Here is a 23583-nt window from a genome sequence, read left to right on the forward strand (position 1 = left end):
TTTGGGTGTGAATTGATGTTTCATAGGAATGTTTGATTCCCAGAAAAGTTCTCATGTGATAGAAAAATTAATTATTAATTATTAAAAAGATGTTTAAACCAATGACGTCAGTATTTCCTTGGTGTAGTTTTCTTTTTCAAGCAGTTCTGTTTGCATTTGTGAAGTACTTGCCTTGAATTTATTGACATTAGGAGAAGTGTACCTATATCATAGTAAATGAACTGGTCCTTAGGTCATTGTTTCCTTCTTGTTGTTCCATCATATAGTCTTAAGAATAAAATACAGTACCTAATATTGTGAAGATACTACAGTATACTTCAGTGAATTTCAAAAACTAGACTAGAGTAGACGAGAAGAGGCTGCTGGTTGGAAGTACAGGAGTGCCTTTTCATTTTTAATTGTGTTACAAAGAAAAAGACACTGTATTTTTGCTGGTCTTAATTTTTTTCTCCCCATTTAGTTGACTCTAAATCTTAAGAAGGTAGGATAAATGACTTTCAGTCATTAGAATGATGATTGTCTTGAATGAGGTATAGGTACAGTAAATATCTCATTCTGGAATAACTTTTGATATAGGATTTGATGAGTGTGCATTTGGTATCCTTGTAGTAGGGAACAACAGTTTTGTTATTCCTTTAGCAAATCATGTAAAATTTCTAAAGCTCTTAGCTAGACCTTCAAAGCTGTTCCTAGTCTCCTAAGTGGGCAGTCTTTCATCTGTTCTTAATTGTCTAAAATCTCTTTTCCCATCCGTAGATCCTCGTCTTTATTTTTTTATTTCCTACTTTTGATCCTATATAGAAGTTATCTGCACATGGTAGGAACAGCTCCTAATTTGTCATTACACCCCACACATACTTTTTTGTGCAAGTTTATTTATATCATACACATTCTAATTTTTTATATCAATTTTTGAGTAAACACAGCTATGTCACCAAAGGCAATACACTCCCACCTAGGGTAGGGAAGGTGGGTTACAGGGTGAGTAGCTCTTTTATAGGAACATCTTGGTTATTCTCTTTAATTATGTATCAGCTTTCCGATGTTGGAGAGCAAATCTACCGTTAGTGTGTTACTGTTGTTAATGGACACATAAATGCTTTTTTCTGAGGATTTTTTTTTTTTTTTTTTGAGGATTTATTTTAAGATATGTTAAATGCATTTCTTTCATCTTGGTGATTAGATATTTTTGCACTTAAAATTAATAAAAATAATATATTTACTACTTTTCACTTTGCATCTTTTGACTAATTACAATACTAATTTATTTACTTCCTTTCTTCATTTTGCTCTAATACACTTGGACTGCACAGATCCTTTCTCTGCTACTGTAGATGCTGTTGACGATGCCATTCCAAGCTTAAATCCTTTCCTCACAAAAAGTAGTGGTGATGTTCACCTTCCCATTTCTTCAGATGTATCCACTTTTACTACTAGGACACCTACTCATGAAATGTTTGTTGGTAAAGTACCATTTAACCTTCTTTTCAATTAATGTTTATACTGCCTAAGTATATTTTACGTATTCATTAATTTCTTTTAAAGCACTGCAATAGTTAACCTTTGGATTTTAACAAATTTTAAAATAAACAGCAATAATGTGGTGAGGTTTTTTAAATGGACACTAATATCCCTCGTTTAATACAAATTTTCAAGAAAAAATTTCTTTTGATGTTGAACTTTTTTTAGTATTTTATTCTGTATTATATTATAGTGCAATACTGTAGATGTATAACATCACATGCAGCATCCTGTTTCTTAGTTTGGAGAGCTGATTGAAAAGTAAACATCTCTTAAACTTATGTATTTAAATGTACTTATATTTTTCCCTTGTGCTTTGGAGAGAGGGTGGTTCTCACTTTTTGTAGTGATCTTAATCTTTTTTTAATTTTTAACTGTTGCACATTACAATTTTATATAGTCTGAAATCCATACATACTTTTTATCTCATTATTAAGAATTTTACTTTATTGTTAGCTTGGGGATAAATGAAAAGTGGGAAGTATGTGTTCTGTTTGAACTAGTAAAGCAGAAAAGCATCTTGACTGGAATATCCGGTAATTACAGTATAAAAATCCATAAAAAGGCAAAAATTCACACCAAAGTTATACAGGAAAGAGTATGTGTTTTTTTAACTGTATACTAAAGCTGAAGTAAATGTTTTTGAATCCTGCTAAAAAAGATGTTAAGCACACCTTTATAAAGATGATGAAATTGCTTTTATTTAGTTCAGAGAAACAGCTTAAGGTGATGTAAATTTAAATATTTGATTCAAGCAGCATGTTGAAATTCATCTATTTACTACCCTAAACAGATCATGTGGCCACATTCTGAACATTGTTACATATATATATGAGAGAGAAGAAGGGAGGGAGGGAGGAAAGCACCTAGAAAGCAAGTTAATAGTGGGGATTAGAGAAAGTTTCAAGTTAGGTGTTCTAGTTGTGTATAACTAGACTAATAGCTCAAACCATGTATATATCCAAAGTGTAATAATAGATTACAATTCCTTTGTGTCATTGTAATACAAAATTGCCAACCCCTGCTCTGTAGGATTAAGAACAGACCCCCAAAATTAGAGCATTAGCTGTGTATCTAGCTTCCCTCCAACCCTGCCATAGGAAAGTATTTATCTTATGATACTCAGTGTAATAGCTAGCTTGTTGTCATTGAAGCTACAAAACATTGAATTGTGAGTCAAGAATAGTGGGTTGTGGTCCTCACTGTGGCGTATATGTGATTGTCTGTGAACTTGTCTAGGCCTGCTTTCACATCTGTAAAACCAGACATTAGAAAACAGGTTAGTATTGGTTAAAAAGCCAGCTGCCTCATATTTCTTTTTCTAGTGAGATACAGTGTTGTTTTTTTTTTTTTTTTAAATGTGTTGCAAACATAATAGGTTTTTTAAAAATGTTTTTATTGGTTATGAATATTCATGGAGTACAAAGCAGATTTTCACCACTCGTGCCTAAGATGTGATGGCCAGATTCATGCTGGCAGCATGTCCATTACCTCAGATTGAGATTATGCCCTGTGCCTCCCACCCAATTATCCCCAACTTCCCTTCCCATCCCCCTTTCCCAATTTTTTTTTTTTAATAGAATAGTCATAATGGAGCCTTAAGTTCTTTTTTTAGTAAATTGTAATTTGAAGGATGCCAGGTGCTTGGACTCCCCCTGATTTTTCTTTTGTTTTGTTTTTCTCAATCCATCCCACTCTTAACTGTTTTTCCTCTTCTTTGTCTTTTTTCTACTTTCTCTCCTTCCTCCCTTTTCTTCTTCTTGTTTTTCCTCCCTCCCCTTTCTCCCTTCCTTCCTGCCTTGCATGCCTTGTCAGAATTTTTTGTGGCACTCAAGTTTGTCCTAATACTGCCTTTAAATGCCATGAGTCTTCTACTGTGGCTGTCTTATTTGGAAGTAGATAACATTATCTCTAAAATTTGTCAACTTATTTATGCAAGAGGGATTTTTTTTTTCTCAAAATATCTTTTTTATGAACTTGGTAAGAAAAAATATGCTTATTTGCTTTTGAAGAACATACCATTTTTTGCCTAATTTTGTTTGCCTTAATTAAGCACATGGTAGTTTTGTGAATAGATGCCTATCTTTTTAAATACCTACTCAGGATTTGTGAATTTTTAGAAGAGTACATGACATTTTAATATTACAGACTTACGGAATTTAGAGCTCTTTGTATATTCATCTGTGTCTTTCCAAACGTGTTCTAGGCTAGTGCGGTAGCAACAAAACCTCAAAGTCCAGCTGATTTTGTTTGTGCACACGCACGCACGCGCACGTGTGTGTGTGTGTGTGTGTGTGTGTGGTGGTGGTGGTGGTGGTGGTGGTGGTGGTGGTGGTGGTGGTGGTGGTGGTGGTAGTAGTAGTAGATTACCATAGTTAAGTTGGCATTAGAAAACAGATTTTAGGAGCTGACCAGTTAGTTCACTTGGTTTAGAATGTGGTGCTGATAACACCAAGGTCAAGGATTTGGATCTGCTAGCCAGCCAGCTGCCAGAAACCAAAAAATACACACACACACACACACACACACGTTTGACACGACTAAGGAGTTGAGATTCTTGACTGGCAGTAAGAATTGGGCATGCTGAATGTATTTAAAAATGGAATTTGTGAGGGCAGTTGATGGAAAAAAGATGTTTGGAGTCTAGCGAACATGGCTTCGAATTCCAGTTCTACTGTATTAACTTTGTGACAAACGTGTCTTGCAGGATTTTCATGACGTTTACATATGTGACTATTTAACTTCTAGTACTATACCTGGCATGAAAATTACCATTAAAACTAACACTATTAAGAAACATCTTGTATCTGTGGACCACTTCATACTTTACATATACTTTTTATCTAAATTATTATTTAATCATCAGGTACAATCTCGAACATTGATTACTTTTACATTGCTTTTAAATTTTAAAATTGCCAAGGGGTATTCATTTTTTTTGGCCCAGGATTAGCAGTGCTCAAGAAGTTCATAAAACCTGAATCATTTTTAATTAATAATAATTAATCAGTTATAATAAAATTTATTTTTCTACATAGTAGTTTATGTATGGTGAAATACTTGGTATAAACTAAAACCCATAGTAGATGCTGGAATCAAATTGGGGTTCAGGTCTTGCTTCTGTCACTTACTAAATCTTTGACCTTGGTTAAATTGTTTAATCTGTTAGTTTTCTCATTTGTAAAATGGGGATAATAATTATTTCATAGGGTTGTTGGGAGGTTTAAATAATATCCTGTTTATAAAGCCCTTGTAAAGTGTTTAATAGGGTTTAATAAGTGGTATGAGGCCTGATTTATTATGGAACTACCACCAAAATCCTCTAACAACCCAATTTTTCTTTTGTTTGTTTGTTTGTTTTGTCATTTTTTCGTGACCGGCATTCAGCCAGTGAGTGCACAGGTCATTCCTATATAGGATCCGAACCCGCGGCGGGAGTGTCCCCGCGCTCCCAGCGCAGCACTCTACCAAGTGCGCCACGGGCTCGGCCCCCAATTTTTCTTAAAGGTGTTTGTAATGCCCTTCTGTTCCCAAAGCTTGTCGATCTTGTACCTTTCAGTTAATGTTTTTTTGTCCACATGAGATTGCCCCTGCATGGAGTTGGTTTCTAAAGTTTTTTTCACTGGGCCTTGGTGAAATGAAAGAGTAGGTGGGACAATGTAATGATCATTTTATAAAATTAACCTTAACTTAGTCTATTTTTTTTGTTTATTTTTCTCTAAAATCCCCCTTTTGAAATAGTTATAGTTTCATTTTAAGTAACTTTTAAAAATTAAAAGTTGGCAATCCTGACAGTTTCCCAAAAAGTGACTAGGGACAAAAGGCTATTAAGTTGATGATGTGCATTAGAATGATAATGCAAAACTCTTACCTTAAATGTGTGTGTATTACAGGTATTGGTTAATTACTTAAAGTATTGTTACTTTGGAAATACACTGCTTGTTTCTTTCCCTGTTAGCTAATCAGCTATTGCAATTTATTAAATATTGCCTTTTAACTTTTTTCCTCTCTCTACATACAAGCTTTTTAACCTTGAGATATGGGCTATATATTGCTTTATATCCTTTCTAACCTTTTGTTCTTTTAGGTAATAATATTGTAATTTCACAGATTGGCGACCCTAGGGACCTCAGGAGATAGCTCCTCTCTTTATAGAAAATAACGAAGTTGTTTTTATATCACTGTAAAGGATAGGCTTTTCTCTGTGACATCAACCAAATTCCAAAAAAGTGGGACAAAATAACAGGAGAAAATAGTGATTTGATTTATTGGCCTAGTTTAAAATTCTGTTCCATGTACTGTCTGCCCTCTATAACTGCAGGTTCCACATCAATGAATTCAACCAACTGTGGATCAAAAATGTTTCAGGGATCGGGGGAGACAAAAACAATACAGTGCAACAACTATTTACATAGCATTTACATTGCATTGAAGTATATGGGAGAATGTGTGTAGGTTATATGCAAATACTATGCCATTCTGTATAAGGGACTTGAGCATCTTTGGATTTTGATATCCTTGCAAGGGGCAGTTGGGGATGGTGACCCTGGAACCAATCCCCTGAGTATACTGAAAAAATGACTGTATGCTCTAAAGGTTAGTGATATAGCCAAAATTGCTACCATAATGATTTCAAAAACATGTATATTTCTCACACTGTGATGGCAGCATGGGCACATAATTAAGCATGATAGATTTTTATCTTTCTTGAGTTAGATATATTGGCTCATGTGAGGAGTTATGAGAACCAGTAAGCCCATGGTATAATTTTTAAACAGCTTGCACACTTTAAAATGTTATTGAATACGTAAGTCTAGAATTCTAGAAACCTTTTGATGAATGGTCAGGAGATTTGTATACTAATTATTTTGTATTCTGATAGCGTTTGTGCTTTTACTGTATGACCAGTATCTTTGTATTAAGGGTAGTTTAAGGGTTAAGTAACTATGGAACGTGATCAAACTTAAACATTCTCAAAAAATTTACACCCTACAGAATATTCATTACAGAATGTAAAATGTCACTTTTAATGTAGTATCATTGATGTGTACCAGCTTGTATGGGTCGTTGTTGGAATAAGCCGTTGTTTTCCAGCTTTTCCTGGCTTTGAGGACCTTGTTGGACTTATCACCAAATCTTGTCCTACATTTTAGTTTTCACTTTTTCTAGTACAACATAACATCATTATACTTTTTTATATACTAGTGATGTACATTAAAAGTTCAGGGTGAGGTTCTGACTGAATGTCCTTTAGCAGAAATTTAGGAGAGGAAGAAAGAGAGAAACTATTTTTAGGACTTCTTTACTTTTCCAATGGTTCAGTTGTTAACCTTCTAATATCAGGTGATTTTTTGTTTGTTTACCTTCTGACTTGATAGAATTTAGAGATGGAAGAGACCTGTGGAGTTATTCAGAGACCTTAGGAGCCTCCTACAAGATAAAGAATTCCTTCCTTGTGATTCTTTCTAGATAGCTCTTTACTTGGATATACTCAGTGATTAAGTTTCTTAAGTCATATGACAGCCCTTACATTTTTAGATTATTTTAATTCTTCTTTTTAGCCTCTAGAAATTCTGAACCTCACTTCACAAAAATACAACCTCATGCAGTTGAAAATCGTACATTTGTTACCTCAGCATAGGCTGATGTCAAAGACCTAAGTTTGGTGTCCACTCAATACCACTAGCATCAGTTGTAACACAGGCAGTAAAGAATAAATTTGATTTCCTGTTTACAGTTTGGTGTTTCAGGCTAGAATTAGGTTAATTAGCATGTTTGCCTGTACACTTGTTAGCCTCACTGTTGGAAGTAGTAAATTGAAGTTAGATGGGTTTGGAAGTTGACAGTGGTATATCTTTCTTCTTCGATGTTTTGAAAGCACTTGGACGTGGGTGGACGTAGGATTAGTGGGTTGCAACTTTCAGGATCCTGCCACTTCTCAGATGAACTTAAATCATGAAGCTTTTAATGAACTGTTTAAGGAAGGAAGAGAGAAAGGAAGAAGAGAGAATTATGGAAGATGGGTAGGTGGAGGGAGAAAGATTTTTATCTTAGGGATACTAAGAAGAAGATTCATGTATTTTTAAGTACCAGAGATTACTTGTTTTATTCCCGAATTATCCTTTATATTCTGTATGTTTTGCTTCAAGCAAAATCCTGGAATTTTAGATGTGTTTTGTTTTTTAAAGATTGTCAGCATACCAAATTAAGGTAAAAGATAAGCAAAGATTTTATTTCTGTAATGAAGCAAACTAGTAGTTCAACATCAGTTGCTCCTTTGTTAGTTTTGTCAGTGAGATGATTTTGTTGTGGAAAATGTAATCACTACAAAAAAATGTGGTGTAGAAAACACTTTGCTTAAAGGGTTGGCTTTATTTTTTGTTGGGGGAATTTATTGTTTTTTCCATTCTGTTGTCATTGTTATTGAAGAGCTATAAACGAAGAGTTATTAAAGAATTAAGCATTTTTCCATTTTGGTTTTTTCAGGATTTACTCCTTCTCCAGTTGCACAGCCACATCCTTCAGCTGGCCTTAATGTTGACTTTGAATCTGTATTTGGAAATAAATCTACAAACGTTATTGTAGATTCTGGGGGTAAGAAAAAATTTTTTTATTAAAAGAACTGTAATGTTCTAAATTAGATTCTGTGTAAGGAAAGATAATGCTGCTTTTAACATATATAAGTAGATTAAACTGGGGTAGCCAAAGAAATTGACCACCCTTCCCTTTCCATTCCCCCAACCACTAGATGAGAATGTTAAGGAACTATTAATCACTACCCTTTTCTTGGTGGCAGTTTAGACTCTGTGAAGATTGTTTGTCCCAGAGCAAAATAAGAGAGAGAAAAAGAGATTTAGCTTAGTAGAATGCTGAGTTGCTCGTAACTGTGTGTAGAATGTTTTGCCTTTTTAGTCATTATACTTTTTACTTTTACTGAAGTGATAATAACTTTATTATATTTTAATGTATGAAATTGGCTGTTTTTGAACACTAGGAAAATATACTTTTTGTCTTCTTTATGTAGTGTTTAAACAACTAGAATACTAAATTTATCAGGCCTGTGGGTGCAGGGGCTTTTTATTATTTTAAGGATGATTCTTATACTGTGCTTGTTCATTTGTCTTAAAAGAATTTTATAAATCTATAGAGTCAGGTTTCCATTCTTTGTTTCCATTAATACCTTGTTAATTTGAAGTTTATGAAGTTCTTATAAAACTTTGACACTCAGTAATTCTATTCTTGTCATGGCGTGGCCTTTGACTTTGATTACTAATTAAATTTAGTCATTTAAAGAGAATTTATTGAAGTGTTTTTCGTTTTATAATATATAATTAGTTACTATCCAGAAAGAAGCAATTATTTAAAAATTATTATAAGCAATTATTTTAAAAATAAAGCAATTATTGCATAAGAAGCAATCTTATAAAGAATATATATAGACTAAGAATTTGTTTTTTTTCTGTGTACTAATAGATTTATAATTACATTTTTTTTAATGCATTTGACTTTTTACTTTTGAGTTTGTCTTGCCTGAGAAAAAGGAAATATAGTCAGTTGTTCATACATTGTAAACCACCATCTTTGGTGACTTTCTTTTTCAAACTTTTTAATATTTCTAGATCATGCTATTGAGTTCCTTAAAGTTGGTTTGGTTGGATTTGCTTTTACCTTAAGTCCTTTGTTGGAGAACCTTAAGAGTTTTGTTTTGATTTTCCAGAAATATCCTAGTTTACTAGATGAGTTTATGCAATTAGAGTAGGTTAGCACTTTCTCAGATATAATTTAGGTTAGCTCTTATGTTCTGCACTTTGAAGAGTATAAAAAGGTCTATAAGATATTGTTTCTTAAAGTAAAAGGAACTTTTTTCAAAGTTGCAGAGATATATTTTCTGTCTATATTGCTTTAGGTATAAGTGAGTCAGAAAATCTTGCCAGGTGAGGGGGAGAATTGTATTCCATTTCCTTCCCTTTCACAATGCTGGTGTTTTCATCCCTTGTAACATTAATGTAATTTGTCATGAGGTAAGACATGATTTCTGTCAAGGCAGATATAGCCTTCTCAGTTCATTTTGAAATGATAAATGTCTTTTTCCATTTAAAGGCATTTACTAATGCCCATTTTTTTGGAGAACTTTTCCAGTGAGGTAAACAAAGAAAAGTCAAAGCTGTCCTTCAGAAAGCTGTAGCACTGTAAAGTTCCTTACAAATTCTGTTTCATCTGTTTGTAACTTTAAGGCTTTGATGAACTAGGTGGACTTCTCAAACCAACAGTGGCCTCTCAGAACCAGAGTCTTCCTGTTGCCAAACTTCCACCTAATAAATTAGTATCTGATGACTTGGATTCATCTTTAGCCAACCTTGTGGGCAGTAAGTAGTCTTTGGATTCTTCAGTCATTTTAAAAATAAGTTGTTTTATTTAAATGAGTCTAGTTTTAAAATGCTTTTTTTCTCCTGTTTTAGATCTTGGCATTGGAAATGGAACCACTAAGAAGTGAGTGTTTTATTTGTAGCCTTTCCCCATATGTCATTTAAAGTCTGATTTGGCTTCCATCTCGAAAGTATGTGTACAGATGTTAAGTCTGCATCTTAAATGCTCTGTTAAATCTGAGTATATAGTAAAGAAACTTTATAATTAGAGACTTTTAATATTCCCACTTATGTTTATTTAAAGTGATGTAAATTGGAGTCAGCCAGGTGAAAAGAAGTTAACTGGAGGATCTAACTGGCAACCAAAGGTTGCACCAACAACTGCTTGGAATGCTGCAACAATGGTGAGTTGGAAAAGCTCCTGATATGATAATACGTGAATAAATTTAGTTAAATGTAACATGAAAATGTTTTTAAAGTGATAGACATAAATTGAAAGATCGTTCCTGAGTTTTAGGAGTAATTTGTATTTCTTTTAAAGGAAGCTGGTTAACTATATTTGCCATTTTAATAACTAACATGTATTTAAGGGTTGCTTTGTATCAGGCATTATTCTAATAAATAATATGTGGTTTTATTTTATATAATTCTCATATTAACCCTATGTAGGAGTAACTATGATTATCCCCATTTCACAGATGAGGCACAGAGTTAGTTATTAAGTAATATACCCAGGGTCACAGAGTTCTTTAAGTAATGGGGTAGATTTTTAGAACCCAATTACTTAAGAATTTTAGAACTCCGCAGCCTAACTGCAGAGCATATGTTCTTAATCACTGCTCTATACTGCTGCTCTCAAATTTAGTGTTTGTCTAGAATATAAAATCTTTAATTTTCTTCTGATCTCACCATACTTGCTTGGCTTTTGTTAATATTTTCATTTAATATGTACAGTTAATTCTTGTTATTTTGGCAGTTAAGAACTTAAAAGTCACCCTGAACACTGAATTAGTGAACACAGAGCCATTGCTAGGGGAAATATGTACATATATATGCATATGTCACATAGATAATAATCTTAAATCCTAAAAACCCCCAAAAACCTCATTCTAGTAGATTCCATTTTATTTTACAAAAGCGAAAATGAAGTTCAGAAGTGTTAGGTGACTTGCCTGAGGCTGCCCCCCACTAAGTGCCAAAGTAGGAATTCTAGCAATACCAACTAGCTCCAGGGCCAGAGCTTTTTTAGTACACCGGACTGCCCCCTGCTTTCTCCATCCTCTGGTTGTCTTTATATGAGAGCTGAAACAAGGCAGAGCGTTGCCTTTTCACACGTCAGCTAGGAATGAGCTGTATCAGGCAACTCAAATTTTTTGCCATTCTGCACATGTCCATGAATGACCTTGAAAGCACCATGAGTATTGATTTGGGGGTTACAAATTTTAGTGTATAGGCAAATTTGCAAATACAGAATCCATGAATAAGAGGATAAACTATATTTGTGAGTTAGATAGCATCTAGTACTGAAGAGGTTCTAGTAATGTTTTTAGTTAATGTAAGGCACAGTTAAGCCCAAAGTAGCTTTGTGGATATTCACCTATCCTTGGCCAGCTGTTATTTTACCAATTCAAGAAGTCTCCCTTGGGCAGAAAAAACATACTCCTCCTTGTGGGAAAGTTTGAAACATGCATTGTTCTAATGATGTGTTTGCAGAAGCATTTCAATTACAAAGACTACACATTATAGTCTTCCAATTGTTATTAGAGAACACCAGTGTCCTTGTTATAGCCACTTTCCTGTTATTAAATCCTTTCCAGAGCATTACTGTGTTTTAGGAGTTTTATTAGCTTCCAACTTTGTAAATGGAAAATAATATTGAAATTTAGCTAAATTTTTCACAGACAGTGGTCACTACTATCATTAAGGGTAAAACCTTGTATTTAAATAATTTAGGCTTTACACAAATACACACAAATGTACACACACATTCATACTATCTTAAAGCTGTAAACAGTGCTCTCTTGGGAGTTTGAGCTTGTAGGAAGGTACTTCAAAAAGTTCATGAAAAGATTCATATTGTCTTTTAATTCTATTTTTCCGTAAACTTTTTGAAAGTAGTCTTGTATCATCCCAATTTTAAGGATTAAGCTATGTGATTTTTTCCCCAAGTGTGAAGCAGCTGGAAAGCAGATTTAAATTGAAATCCATCCTTTCCAACTCTGAATTCAGTGTTGTTTTTTTCACTATAACACACCTCACTGACTAGAGGATGGCAGGAGTTTAGGTTTGTGGGTTTTCTGGTCTCAGATGTGTATTATACATTGACAATCTATGTGGAATGATATACAAATGCTGACATTAAAATACAATGAATATTTTATTTTTTATTAAGTTAGTATTAATCTGTATGAAATATTAGAAGTTTGTAGATATGAGGGTACTTCAAAAAGTTCATGGAAAGATTCATATTATCTTCTTATTCTATTTTTCTACAAACGTTCTGATGTACTGTTGTAGCACTTAAGATTGACTACTAAAATGTAATAGTTCTATCTAACCATCTAGAATCTATATGTAAGTTGATAAGATAGCAGTGCTCGTAGTCCTGTGTAGTACATGTTAATGTGTATCATATCTTAAGGATTTTGTTAAAATATTTATATGCATTTTATAGAGTTTCTTTTTAATGGCTCACATTTGGGGCTGATGATGTAGTTCACTACTTAAGATAAACTGCTGCTTATGACATTTCTTTACATTCCTAACTATTTATTAATCCTTAAACACTGTCAAGGTTTTTAAATGTTTTTTTTACTTAAAACAAATTTATTAGAATTTTATTAAAATGTATGTTATACTACTAATTTTTTTAATTAGTGCTTGCTTTTTTCTTCTGTGGTAGATGTTACCTGATGTGACCCTGTTTGTGGGACACACTGGATTTTGCACTGTTGATATTACTGATTTTTATGTTTTAATGACATTTATAATCATTAAACAATTGTGTATGTGAAAGGAAGAGGCAAGACTAAATTTCTCTTGTCAACCTTGATAGTGTTTTAGTATAGATGTTCTTTCATTAGATACCGGAAATACAAGGGATTTTAGGTAGTCAGTGAATGTACATGTGAACTAAAATGCTCTCTGTGTATTTTCTGTTGTGTAAGTACTTGTTCTAATCCAGTGTTATTGCATTATGTAATTGTTCTCCCTGGGAAAAACAGAATGGCATGCATTTTCCACAATACGTAAGTGACCAAAAACTAGCCTTTTTGCAATAAATTGGCATGCTATTAACCACTGCTATAGCAGAATCTCATAACCTTCCAGCTATTACTTGTTTTCACATTCAGATTTTTCAATGTGCCAGAAATTCTTCCTAGCATCTACTGATTTCATGGGTGTGTTGCAGAATTGATTCTGATGGTGGCATGGGAAATACCCATTTTTTTTCTTGCTTAATATTCTGCCATTTGCTGCCAGATGGCTGGTTGTCTGTGTGTGTATCTGTGCTGCCACTATGCACTTGATGATTTCTGAATGAAGGGAAATGTTGATTGTGGTAATGTTTAAAATAACAATTGCATGAAATCTTACAGGCTTCTGCTATATTTGGCAGTTTGTCTACTGCTCTTGCAGACCTTGGTTTTAAGTAGGGAGAGACCAATAAGCCCTACATACTCACCCAAATACTAAACTTTTAGCTGTTCACTTTAGTATTATTTTTTTAAAGTTATGCTTCATTTAACTTTTCAATGCATATGTTCAAATTGCCATATAATTTCAGTATTTTTTAAATGTATCAGCAGTGTTATTGGTCTTTCACTTGTGTTCAGTTTCAGTTTTCATTATGAGAAGCACACAGGGAATGTTGTTAAGACAGCAACTATATCTAAAACGATTCTGTTCTCAGATTGTATATTTACAGATTATCAGTTAAAGTAGTAGGAGTCCCAGTTCTCTTTATGTGGTTTAAAAAAAAGAAAAGCAGGAGGAGGAGGGGAACTTAAACCGTAGTGCTAGATGGTTCAATTATGCATTAAAGCATAAACCGACTTATAAATTGATTGTTACTGTTAAATAACTTTTGGAATAAATTAGAGAGAAAGCTTAACATACGTACTCTTTAAATAAGAGCTGTAATTCATAGAAATAGTTCTACTCAATAGCAGTTTGAAACTTTTGGGCTTCTTTGAAAAGAATGAATGAGATCCTTAGAAACAATTTTTTGGAAGATTAGGTTATTACCTGATTTAGGATCTTTAAATTTTTTCTTTGAGTGCTAAAGAAATGAAGTACCTAGGAAAAGCATTCAATAATATTACTTAGGGGCTGGCCAGTTAGCTGAGTTGGTTAGAGTGCGGTGTTAACACCAAGGTCAAGGGTTTGGATCCCCATACTGGCCAGCTACCAAAAATAATAATAGTAATAATAATAATAATAATACTATTTTTCTGGATAAACGTTTTTTATGATAGTGATAGGCTTTATATTTTTGAACTTTAGAATATTTTTTTAAATGGAAATATTTTTAGAGCTATAAAAGCATGTTGAAATCTTAGATCACTTGTATCTAAGTTTAAGTGGTTGTTTTTCCTTCTGATAATTCTGCTTTTCCTCTAATTTCAAGACACTTTTTTTCATTGCACATTAATTGACACAGTTGTTAATGATCACAGTGTCACTTAATCATAGCTGTCTTAGCAATTCTTTTTAGTGGAACTACAGTTATTATTTCCTTAAACTCAGTTGGCACACATGAGTTATACTTCCTTGTTTATTTTTTCTTTCACCATGTCAGGCACCCCCTGTAATGGCCTATCCTGCTACTACACCAACAGGCATGATAGGATATGGAATTGTAAGTATTTTTTCCAGATACAACTTTTGGACATAAGATTGATTTATATTTAATGTGCTTTTATTACAAACTGAACGGAAAAAAGAATTTAGTGCTTCACATACCCCTAGCCTTAGTGTCTAACACAATGGAACCATCATAGCGATGGTTTCGTAAGTATTTCTAGAATAATCATTATACAACAGATATTATTTATTAAGTTTTACAGTATTACCTTGCTTATTTTTCCACTCATAACTTTGGTAGACATGTTATATTTTATGGCAAACTCATTTAAACATTAATGTTAACTTTCAAGCCTTTGTTGCTGTGACCTTACATTAAATAGCAGCGAGGCCTTCTGACCTAATACTGTAGGGGAAGGGAAAGATTAACATTTCTTGAATTGTATGGGTGTAAATTTAGTTTGGTAAAGGGCAGAGAAATTTTCCTATGACAATGATTGTTACAGTACAAAAATAGTCTTTTAATGTTTCAGCTGTCCACAATTCACATTCTAGACTGCTCTAACTCTCCCAATTCTCTCAAATATACCGACTCACTTAGATAAGAAATGGAGATAGTATATAACCACTGGTATATATTTGAGGAACTGTTGCTGATAGAAGGCAGCACTATATTCCTTTGTACTGCTACTGTGGCTGCTGTGCTATACTTCTTTATGCACATGATATGGAAGTAAATCTTTCATAACATATGGAAAAGTTTCACATGTGGAGAAGCTTTTAGATTGGTGGTCATTGCATTAAAAACTCTGCACAAAAACTCAGGGCGTGTAAACTTAAGTGAAGCTCAATATAAATAGTAGCCTACTCGAAAGTAAAAAGTAGAATTTCTTGAAAGATAAGATTTTAGAATGTTGCATTTTAACCAAAATAATACAGTGGTCTGTATCTGCATTATTTTCACACCGGTTATTATCACTTATTATGTTAATTTTATACCCTGGAGTGGTAATTTTTAAAGAAATAGATGGTTGGTTGAGATTCTATTTTTCATTACTCAAGGATGAATTAACTTCTTTATGTTTAATTTTAAGCCTCTTTTTGATTCTTACCCCAAATATCTGAAATTAAATGGAAGAACCATAGAGAGTAAACCTCTTCAAAGAATCAGGTGTCTTCACTTGTGATCACTTAAATAGTGGCACAAGAACTTGATTTGATATACAAAGGCAATTTACTTTGTTTTGTTTTTTATTTTAACTTCTCAGTATACATTGTAGTTGATTTTCTTATCCCTTTACCCATTCCTCTTTCCCTCTCTCCCCTCTCCCCCCACTACATCATATCTCTTCACTTGTCTTAACAAGTTCAAGGAATTGTGATTGTTTTGTCTTCTTCCCCACCCCACCCTTTATTTGTTTATATATTTATTTATTTTTAGCTCCCAAAGATAAGTGAGAACATGTGGTATTTCTCTTTCTGTGCCTGACTTATTTCACTTAATATAATTTTCTCTAAGTCCATCCATGTTGTTGCGAATAGTAGTATTTCATTCTTTTTTATAGAAGAGTAGTATTACATTGTGTAGATATACCACAGTTTCCTTATCCCTCATCTGATGATGGACATTTGGGCTGGTTCCAACTCTTGTATATTGTAAATAGTGCTATAATAAACATGGGAGTACAGGTATCCCTTCGGCATGATGATTTCCATTCCTCTGGGTATATTCCCAGCAGTGGAATAGCTGGGTCATATGGTAGGTCTATCTGTAATTGTTTGAGGAACCTCCAAACCATTTCCAAAATAAAGGCTGTACCATTTTGCAGTCCCACCGACAGTGTATGAGAGTTCCTTTTTCTCCATAACCTTGCCAGCATTTATCACTCAGTCTTTTGGATATTAGCCATCCTAACTGGAATGAGATGGTATCTCAGAGTGGTTTTGATTTGCATTTCCTGAATGCTGAGTGATGTTGAGCATTTTTTCATGTGTCTGTTGGCCTTTCGTATATCTTCCTTTCAGAAATGCCTATTCAGCTCCTTTACCCATTTTTAATTGGGTTATTAGTTTTTTGGCTGTAAAGTTGTTTAAGTTCCTTGTATATTCTGGATATTAATCCTTTGTCAGATGTATGTTTTGCAAATATTTTCTCTCACTCTGTTGGTTGTCTTTTCACTGTGATGATTGTTTCTTTTGCTGTGCAGTTTGATATAATCCCATTTTTTTATTTTTCCTTTGGTTGAAAGGCAACTTACTTTGAAATGTGTTAGTAGTTAAGACATAGTGTCTTAAGTTTTTTCTCTGTCTAAACCTGGCAGGTTTGGAAATTTTGGAAGTTTTTGGTCTAAATCGTTTTGTCTGTTATACTACAATAATGTTAGCAATTCACTGAAAAGAAAAAGTTAGGCTTTATTACCATTATTACCACTTTAAAAATGAGCATATTAAAGACTTTCCATACAAAAAAATACTCTTAAAAGTTTTTAGCTATTAATTTTATTTGCATTCAGAGGAGTTTTCCTTTTGAGTCAGAGTGAAGGTACTGGTGCCTTTCATCCCTGTTATTATTCTTTTTTACTTAGTCATAATAAGGAAGATGTGAGTCAACATCCTTTAACTTGATATTCTTCTATTTTTCAGCCACCTCAAATGGGAAGTGTACCTGTAATGACACAACCAACCTTAATATACAGCCAGCCTGTCATGAGACCACCAAACCCCTTTGGCCCTGTATCAGGAGCACAGGTATTACATGCTACATGTAACCGTTGTGCTTGATTTGGAAGGGATATAATACTAACAAATCCTTTTAATACAATTTGAGAAACAAGTTAATAGCATTTTCCCCCTTAATCTTGGACGTTACCTGCTTCACATCTTTCTCATAAAAGAACTTTTAGGAATATTGATTATTTTGAGGGAAAGGATTACTTACAAATATTAAAGATGGAAAAATTTTGATAACTTATAGTTGACGGATCCAGAGGATGGTTTCTCTGAGGTTAAGGAACATGGCATGCTGCCCTCAAAACCATTAACTCAGAGCTTCAGTTTCTTGACTAATAGCTTGAATAATACTACAACAAGGGTGTTTACCCTTGAGATATTTGTAAAACTCTTGACAAGTTTTCAAAAAGTTTTGGATGTTATTTTTTCATTAGATGATTTTCTGCCATTGAGGATTATATTCAAAACCAAAAAAAGGCAAAAAACCTTTAAATGCCATGCTGACCTAAATTCTTTAAAGGAGAGACGTTTCTATTCAGATGTTTCTAAGGCTCCCTCTTCCAGTTCCTGGAAATTCATCATAAATATTCACTCTTTGTTTTTCCATTACTGTTTTCATTAGAGGAATCTGGATTTTTTTTAAAAAGCTTTTACCCCCTTTAAAGTTAGGAGAAGAGATAGAAAATTCCTTTGTTTTAAATTTTCTGGTGGCATACCATGTGATGAGAACCTTGTGAAGTGATTGGATGGATTATACTTCTGTGTCTGTTACTCTGCTCACAGAATTTAACAGTTAGAAATAGTTAATTATATGCAATTGTTAAAGCATCCTTTCTTTTTAAAAATGGTTTCCAGTGCCAGCTGATTGGTATTGTATGTGTTTAGTGCTTACTTGAAAACATTTGAGGAGCCTTTGGTAATGGACTTTTTTATTCCTTTTCCACTCGAATGCATATATATTAACATTTGCCAAAGCATATAATGTTAAATTGCCAAAGTTAATTTATACCGATTCAATTTATGTCTAGTCTCTGTGTATTTCATAGACTAGTGAACACAGGAGATTCTTTAATTTTTCAGCCTTTTTGAGTATTGAAATTCTTCAATAAATTGACATCTCTGTTGGCTGGGAGCAGATAGTGAATTTAGTTCTGATTAAGAGGTAAAATCCATGTTGGTATCAATTCATACATTTGTCCACATGCCTCTTTTTTACCCTTCATCCGTGTTAAAGTAACTTTTCTTCCTGTTTCTTAATCTGTGAAGATAGTGTGGGGTCAGGGTAATCAACATAATCATTACTTTTATGTCAGTTACTATTATGATTTGTTTTTATAAAATGGATTATGGGTATTTACAGTTCTCTTCTCCGTCTTTTACCAGCAGTAGTCTGACTACTGGTGTAACTTGATAAGGAAACGTATTAGATTTTGATAAACTTTTAAGTATGTTAATGATTTCCCTGTTGATTATGTAGATGTTTTCTTGAGATTATAGTTATAAGTTTCCTCGTGTCCTTTAGTTTTTTTCTTTGTTATTCATACTTTAAACTTCAGATATATATATATATATATATATATATATATATATATTAAAGATGAATTTGGTTTTATGCTGTAAGGGACTAAGTGATAAGAATCTAAAAGTATTTAAAAAAAAAAAAAAAAAAAAAAAGCCATAGTCCAGAGCTATATAAACTTACTAGGAACCACTGACTACAGAAATTTTTTTCCTGATAATGTAGTTAAACCCTGCACCCAGTCTGCATCTTGTCTTGCAGGGTTCTGTCAGAATATATTGCTGCTTTAAGCTTGGATACTGCTGGACAGTTTCCAAGCACTTTTTGCATACATTATTTTACCTAATTCTCAAAATAATTTTTAAGATAGATAGGTCTATTATCACCATCACATTTTATAGGTGAAGAAGACTGAGACTTGGAAAGGTTCTTCAACTAAGTAAGTAGTGAAATGCAGCTTATCCCCAGGTGTCCTCAATGCATGGTCCAGAGCTCATTTGTACTACAGTCTTTCTGATGGTGGGATTGAGCCCTTAATGCAGTGAGCCATTCTGCTAATCTCTTAGGGGCTTTACTGTTGGATTGTAAACCACATTTACACATTCAGGCTGTAACTACTATACTTGTCAAGAACATCCTCTGCAGTTTTAGATAATACCTTCAACCTTGAAACATTGTATGAATTTTGTTTTTTTTAAAAAAATGGTTTTAAAAAATCTTAGTAAAATCTACCTTTAAAAAATTGTCCCCTCCCCCCGCAGCATCTTCCCTTAACCCAGGTTTTATAACCTTTTGCCTTCTAAAATCCACATAACCTTTTCATTGAAACACCAAAAATGTACTAGAATTTTCATGTGCATGAAAAGAAACTGACAGAAATGCCTTTTCCTAATAACTTCATGCCAGAAGAAAAGTGAATGAGATCATTAGGGTAATACGTTTCTAGTTGAGAGATCAAATTTGAAGTGAGTACTTAACTCTAAGTATTATTGATTGAAAAAGCAAATAAATGAAGGAAGCAAATTGATAACTAGAAAAAGAGAAAATCAGGCAGCAATGAAATGGCTCAAAGAAACTTTGGTCTCTTCACACAGTCATTTGAATCATTTGGAAGTCAGAATCTTAAGTCTTTTAATGTTACTTCTAATTCCTTTCCCCCCTTTGTTCTCCATGTATCTAATCATAAAGTCCCACTAATTGTTCCTCTGCTGTAATTAGATCCACCCTTCTTGCATTCTACAGCCTTCACCCACATTGGAACCTCTTTATTCACACTTGTCTTACAACAATTTCCCATGTTCTTTGCACCTCAGATTTAATTCTTTATGTAGATACTGGAACAATCTTCTATAGGCAGTGTTTGTAGCATCTTATCTCCATACTCAAAAATCTAAGGAGGCAAATTTAAAGCCTCTCCTCAGCTTTCCTTCTGTCTTAAACTACTTCACAAAGTCTCCTTATTTGTAAGAGTAATAATGAGTTAACAGAATATTTGGGTTCTTCAATCACCATGCCTTTTACAATTCTTAATAAGTATCCAGTGTTCTGCTCTGCTGCCATTTGTCTTTTCCAAAAGTTCTTCATCTGCCATAAAGTGGATTTATTTTTTACCCATTCTTCGGTCATCTCGTCTGTTTCCAGTCCTTGTGAGATCTAAAATTCTTTTCCTTATCCTGCATTATTTTCCTTTATAAACCTATGACTACCTGACATCCATCCATCCATCCATCCAGTCTAGTGAGAGACTTCTCTACTAGACTGTAAACTTCACTATTTGGCATGTTTACTTCTATGTCCCTGATTTGTAGAACAGTGTCTGAAATATAATGGTTTTTGAACATTATTTATCAAATGAGTGAATCTCATTGAAAACTTACCTTTTTTATTGTGTAACATACTCGGCTCCTTTTAAAATCTCTCGTTTCACTTATAACTATTGTAATAATTTATAGCAGTGTTCAAAATTGGTTTGGTTTGTTGGCCAATAGTTACTGTAAACTAAAATATTAGATGACTTACCTCAGGAATAAAGACACCTTTGATTTCATGATTTAATTTTTTAATAATTAAATGTTTATTTTTTAACTAGATGAGATTTTCTAATGCTTTGATCCTTTGGATTAATTTTCTGTATTCATGCAAAGTGTAACCAAAATAATTTTTCTTAATGAATTACCTTTTAATTGTTCTTTCATTGTTTTGTTCTCTTTCAATTGGATTCAAAACCCTTGAGGACAGAGACCATCTCTTTGTACATTGTAAAGCAAATGGTAGTTAAAATGAAAAATGATATCCCATCAAAATAGAATCTTTTAACCAAATGCCAGTTCTACAGCTATAGTCAAAAAACCTTCCTTGCTCCTTGAAATGTTTTGGGGGAAGCCATTATTCGCCTAGGGCATAACGTGTAGCTCCTGGTCTCTTGCCTGATTACTGTTAAATCAAGTTAATATTTTTGAGACTACCCCATCTCTCCCTTGTCGCTATTTAGTGAGATGTTCCAAACTGTATTGTGTGTTCTAAGATGTGTCTAGGTTATTACAAGTGCTGCAATAGTGCTTGCTAGTGAGAAAGCAGCTAATGCCTTCCAAATGGCTGTTAGCTCAAACTTTGTTCTGTTCTTTAGGAAATTATCTTCATTATAACTTAATTTAGTAGACTACACTGTAGCTTTGAAATTATGCCTTCCTGTACACATACCTTGTTCTTGCCCCATTTTTTGTGCTGACTTATTGTTACGTATTTTTCAGGTATTTTCGTTAATTATTAGTTGTTTAAAGGTGCGTTTGTGTTCTTCTGTTTCATGCCTAACATTGCATCTGTTTTTTAGTATGTTCTGCATTAGTGCATCTTCCTAGATGTTTGATTACATGGAAAATGCTTAGGTCTCTGTAGGTTTTTTTTTTTTTTTCCCCCCTCTTCTGCGCTTCCTCACAGTCACTATTTGATTGCTTGTTACAGGTTGCTAGTGTATCTGTTTCTTCTTAACTTTGGAAGAATGGGGACTCTTTTGCCTTCTCTTACTTGTGCTTCATATAAATTTTACTGATGATTTTTATAAATTGGAATGCCCTTTGCTGACCAGTAGTTTGTAAACTCATTACACATTTGCAATGTGTAGCTATTATGTTACTAAGCATGGAGACATCTTCTCGGGGGTGGGGAGTGTTGTTGTGCTTGTTATGTTCTTAAGACTTCCTTAAATGAGAAACTCACACTGATCCTATGTCAATCTGCCTATTTTTCCCAAAAGCAATAGGAAAACTACGGAGTGTTACATTTGGGCATCTAATTTGAAAATAAGCATGTTAATGTTTTGTTGGTTTCTTGATTGGTGGTAGGTGTTTTTCTATGGAGGATTGCGTTTTATTTATGGAGGATATGGCCAAAGGTGCAATATGGCTGCTAGTTTTTTTGTTTGTTTGTTTACAATGGCCAATTTTAAGTAAGTCTGACATCAGTTAAATGTCTGAAGAGAAACGGTGGCTTGTTGTGCATGTTTTTTACCCTTCTAAATGGGGGCACTGTAGGCTTTACATGTTGGAATAATTCAAATCTTATAAAAAATGGCCTTTTTAATGACTTTCCTCTATGTAAGAACTAATGGGTCTTTGCTTTTAGGCTTAGTTTGTGTTCATTTTTGTTTTTTGTTTTTTGTTTTTTCTTTTTTTTTTTTTTTTTTACTTTCTGGGTGTGTCAATTGTGGGTGTTGGCAGTTCCTGTTCTGCCAGCTGGTCTGCCCGGCTGGATTTTTGTGAAGTCCTTTTGCCTTGTCAGCAGTGTGTTTGTGCTCATTCATCCCTCCCTACTACAGGATATCCTGAGGGAATTTACTTTGAGAATTAGGATTTAGTATCATAGGTGAAAACTGGTTCTGTAGCCACCAGGTGCACACATGAATCAGTCACAACAAAATGGTTGGAGTCCATCTGCTGACCTCTTTTGTTAATATGACAACCTGTAGAATGAGACCTTGCTTATAAGGTCTTTGTTGAGGACATTTTTTTCTCAAAGGGTGGGAATCTAATTTCTTATCATAATAAACAAAACCAGAAAGTGTTCTTAAAGTTTTGGGTAACTGTGAAGTTCTGCAAAATCTTCCTGATAAGCATCAGTGACCATATACAGTGAAAGGGATGGCCCGGAGTCGCAAAGAATTACACCAAGAGACAGATACTCAGCCAGAATGTATATTGGAGGGCTTCAGGGGCAAGCGGGTGGGCTGCCCTCTCGAAGCGGGCGATGCTGAACTAGGGAGTGCCTTATATATCCGAATAGGTTGAGCTGTCTCATTGTCATTGGATGAGAGGACCAAGCAAGAGTTTAAGCTGAGCTGGGACTTTCCTACAGGTGGGGAAAATCGCACACACGGGAAGGTGATGGGGCCGTGAGGGAGAAGGGGGCAGGGGGGTCTTTTGTGGTTCTCAGAAAATGTGAAACTCTGCAGCCACTTTGGGTGTTCTTCCTGTCCACCTGCCGCCATTTTAGACAGACATTGGTCATAACATAATTGGCCGACATACAGCACTGAATATATAGGAAGCACAGAAATGTATTGACTGTCTAATGATTATTAGAATAAAGCTCCTTCTTAAAAATTATTATTCTGACATAAAATTCTCCAATTTCATAAAAATTTTG

General features: G+C 33.9%; 1 protein-coding gene across 9 annotated transcripts in view; it reads left to right on the forward strand.

Moving 5' to 3' along the window:
- The window catches only part of PICALM (phosphatidylinositol binding clathrin assembly protein), a 102796-nt gene that overhangs the window by 69746 nt on the left and 9467 nt on the right, over positions 1–23583 (forward strand). For 2 of the 9 annotated variants that reach the window (XM_063092767.1, XM_063092772.1), the window contains exons 13-20: positions 1314–1463; positions 8008–8115; positions 9756–9887; positions 9981–10011; positions 10192–10291; positions 13112–13135; positions 14689–14748; positions 17337–17441. In XM_063092767.1, coding sequence (XP_062948837.1) covers positions 1314–1463; positions 8008–8115; positions 9756–9887; positions 9981–10011; positions 10192–10291; positions 13112–13135; positions 14689–14748; positions 17337–17441 — 710 coding nt within the window. The remainder of the gene's footprint in view (positions 1–1313; positions 1464–8007; positions 8116–9755; positions 9888–9980; positions 10012–10191; positions 10292–13111; positions 13136–14688; positions 14749–17336; positions 17442–23583) is intronic. The other 7 variants (XM_063092768.1, XM_063092771.1, XM_063092770.1 and 4 more) reach the window with 7 other exon arrangements.

Source organism: Cynocephalus volans, chromosome 4 (assembly GCF_027409185.1).
Source record: "Cynocephalus volans isolate mCynVol1 chromosome 4, mCynVol1.pri, whole genome shotgun sequence".
In the NCBI taxonomy this organism is placed as follows: domain Eukaryota; kingdom Metazoa; phylum Chordata; class Mammalia; order Dermoptera; family Cynocephalidae; genus Cynocephalus; species Cynocephalus volans.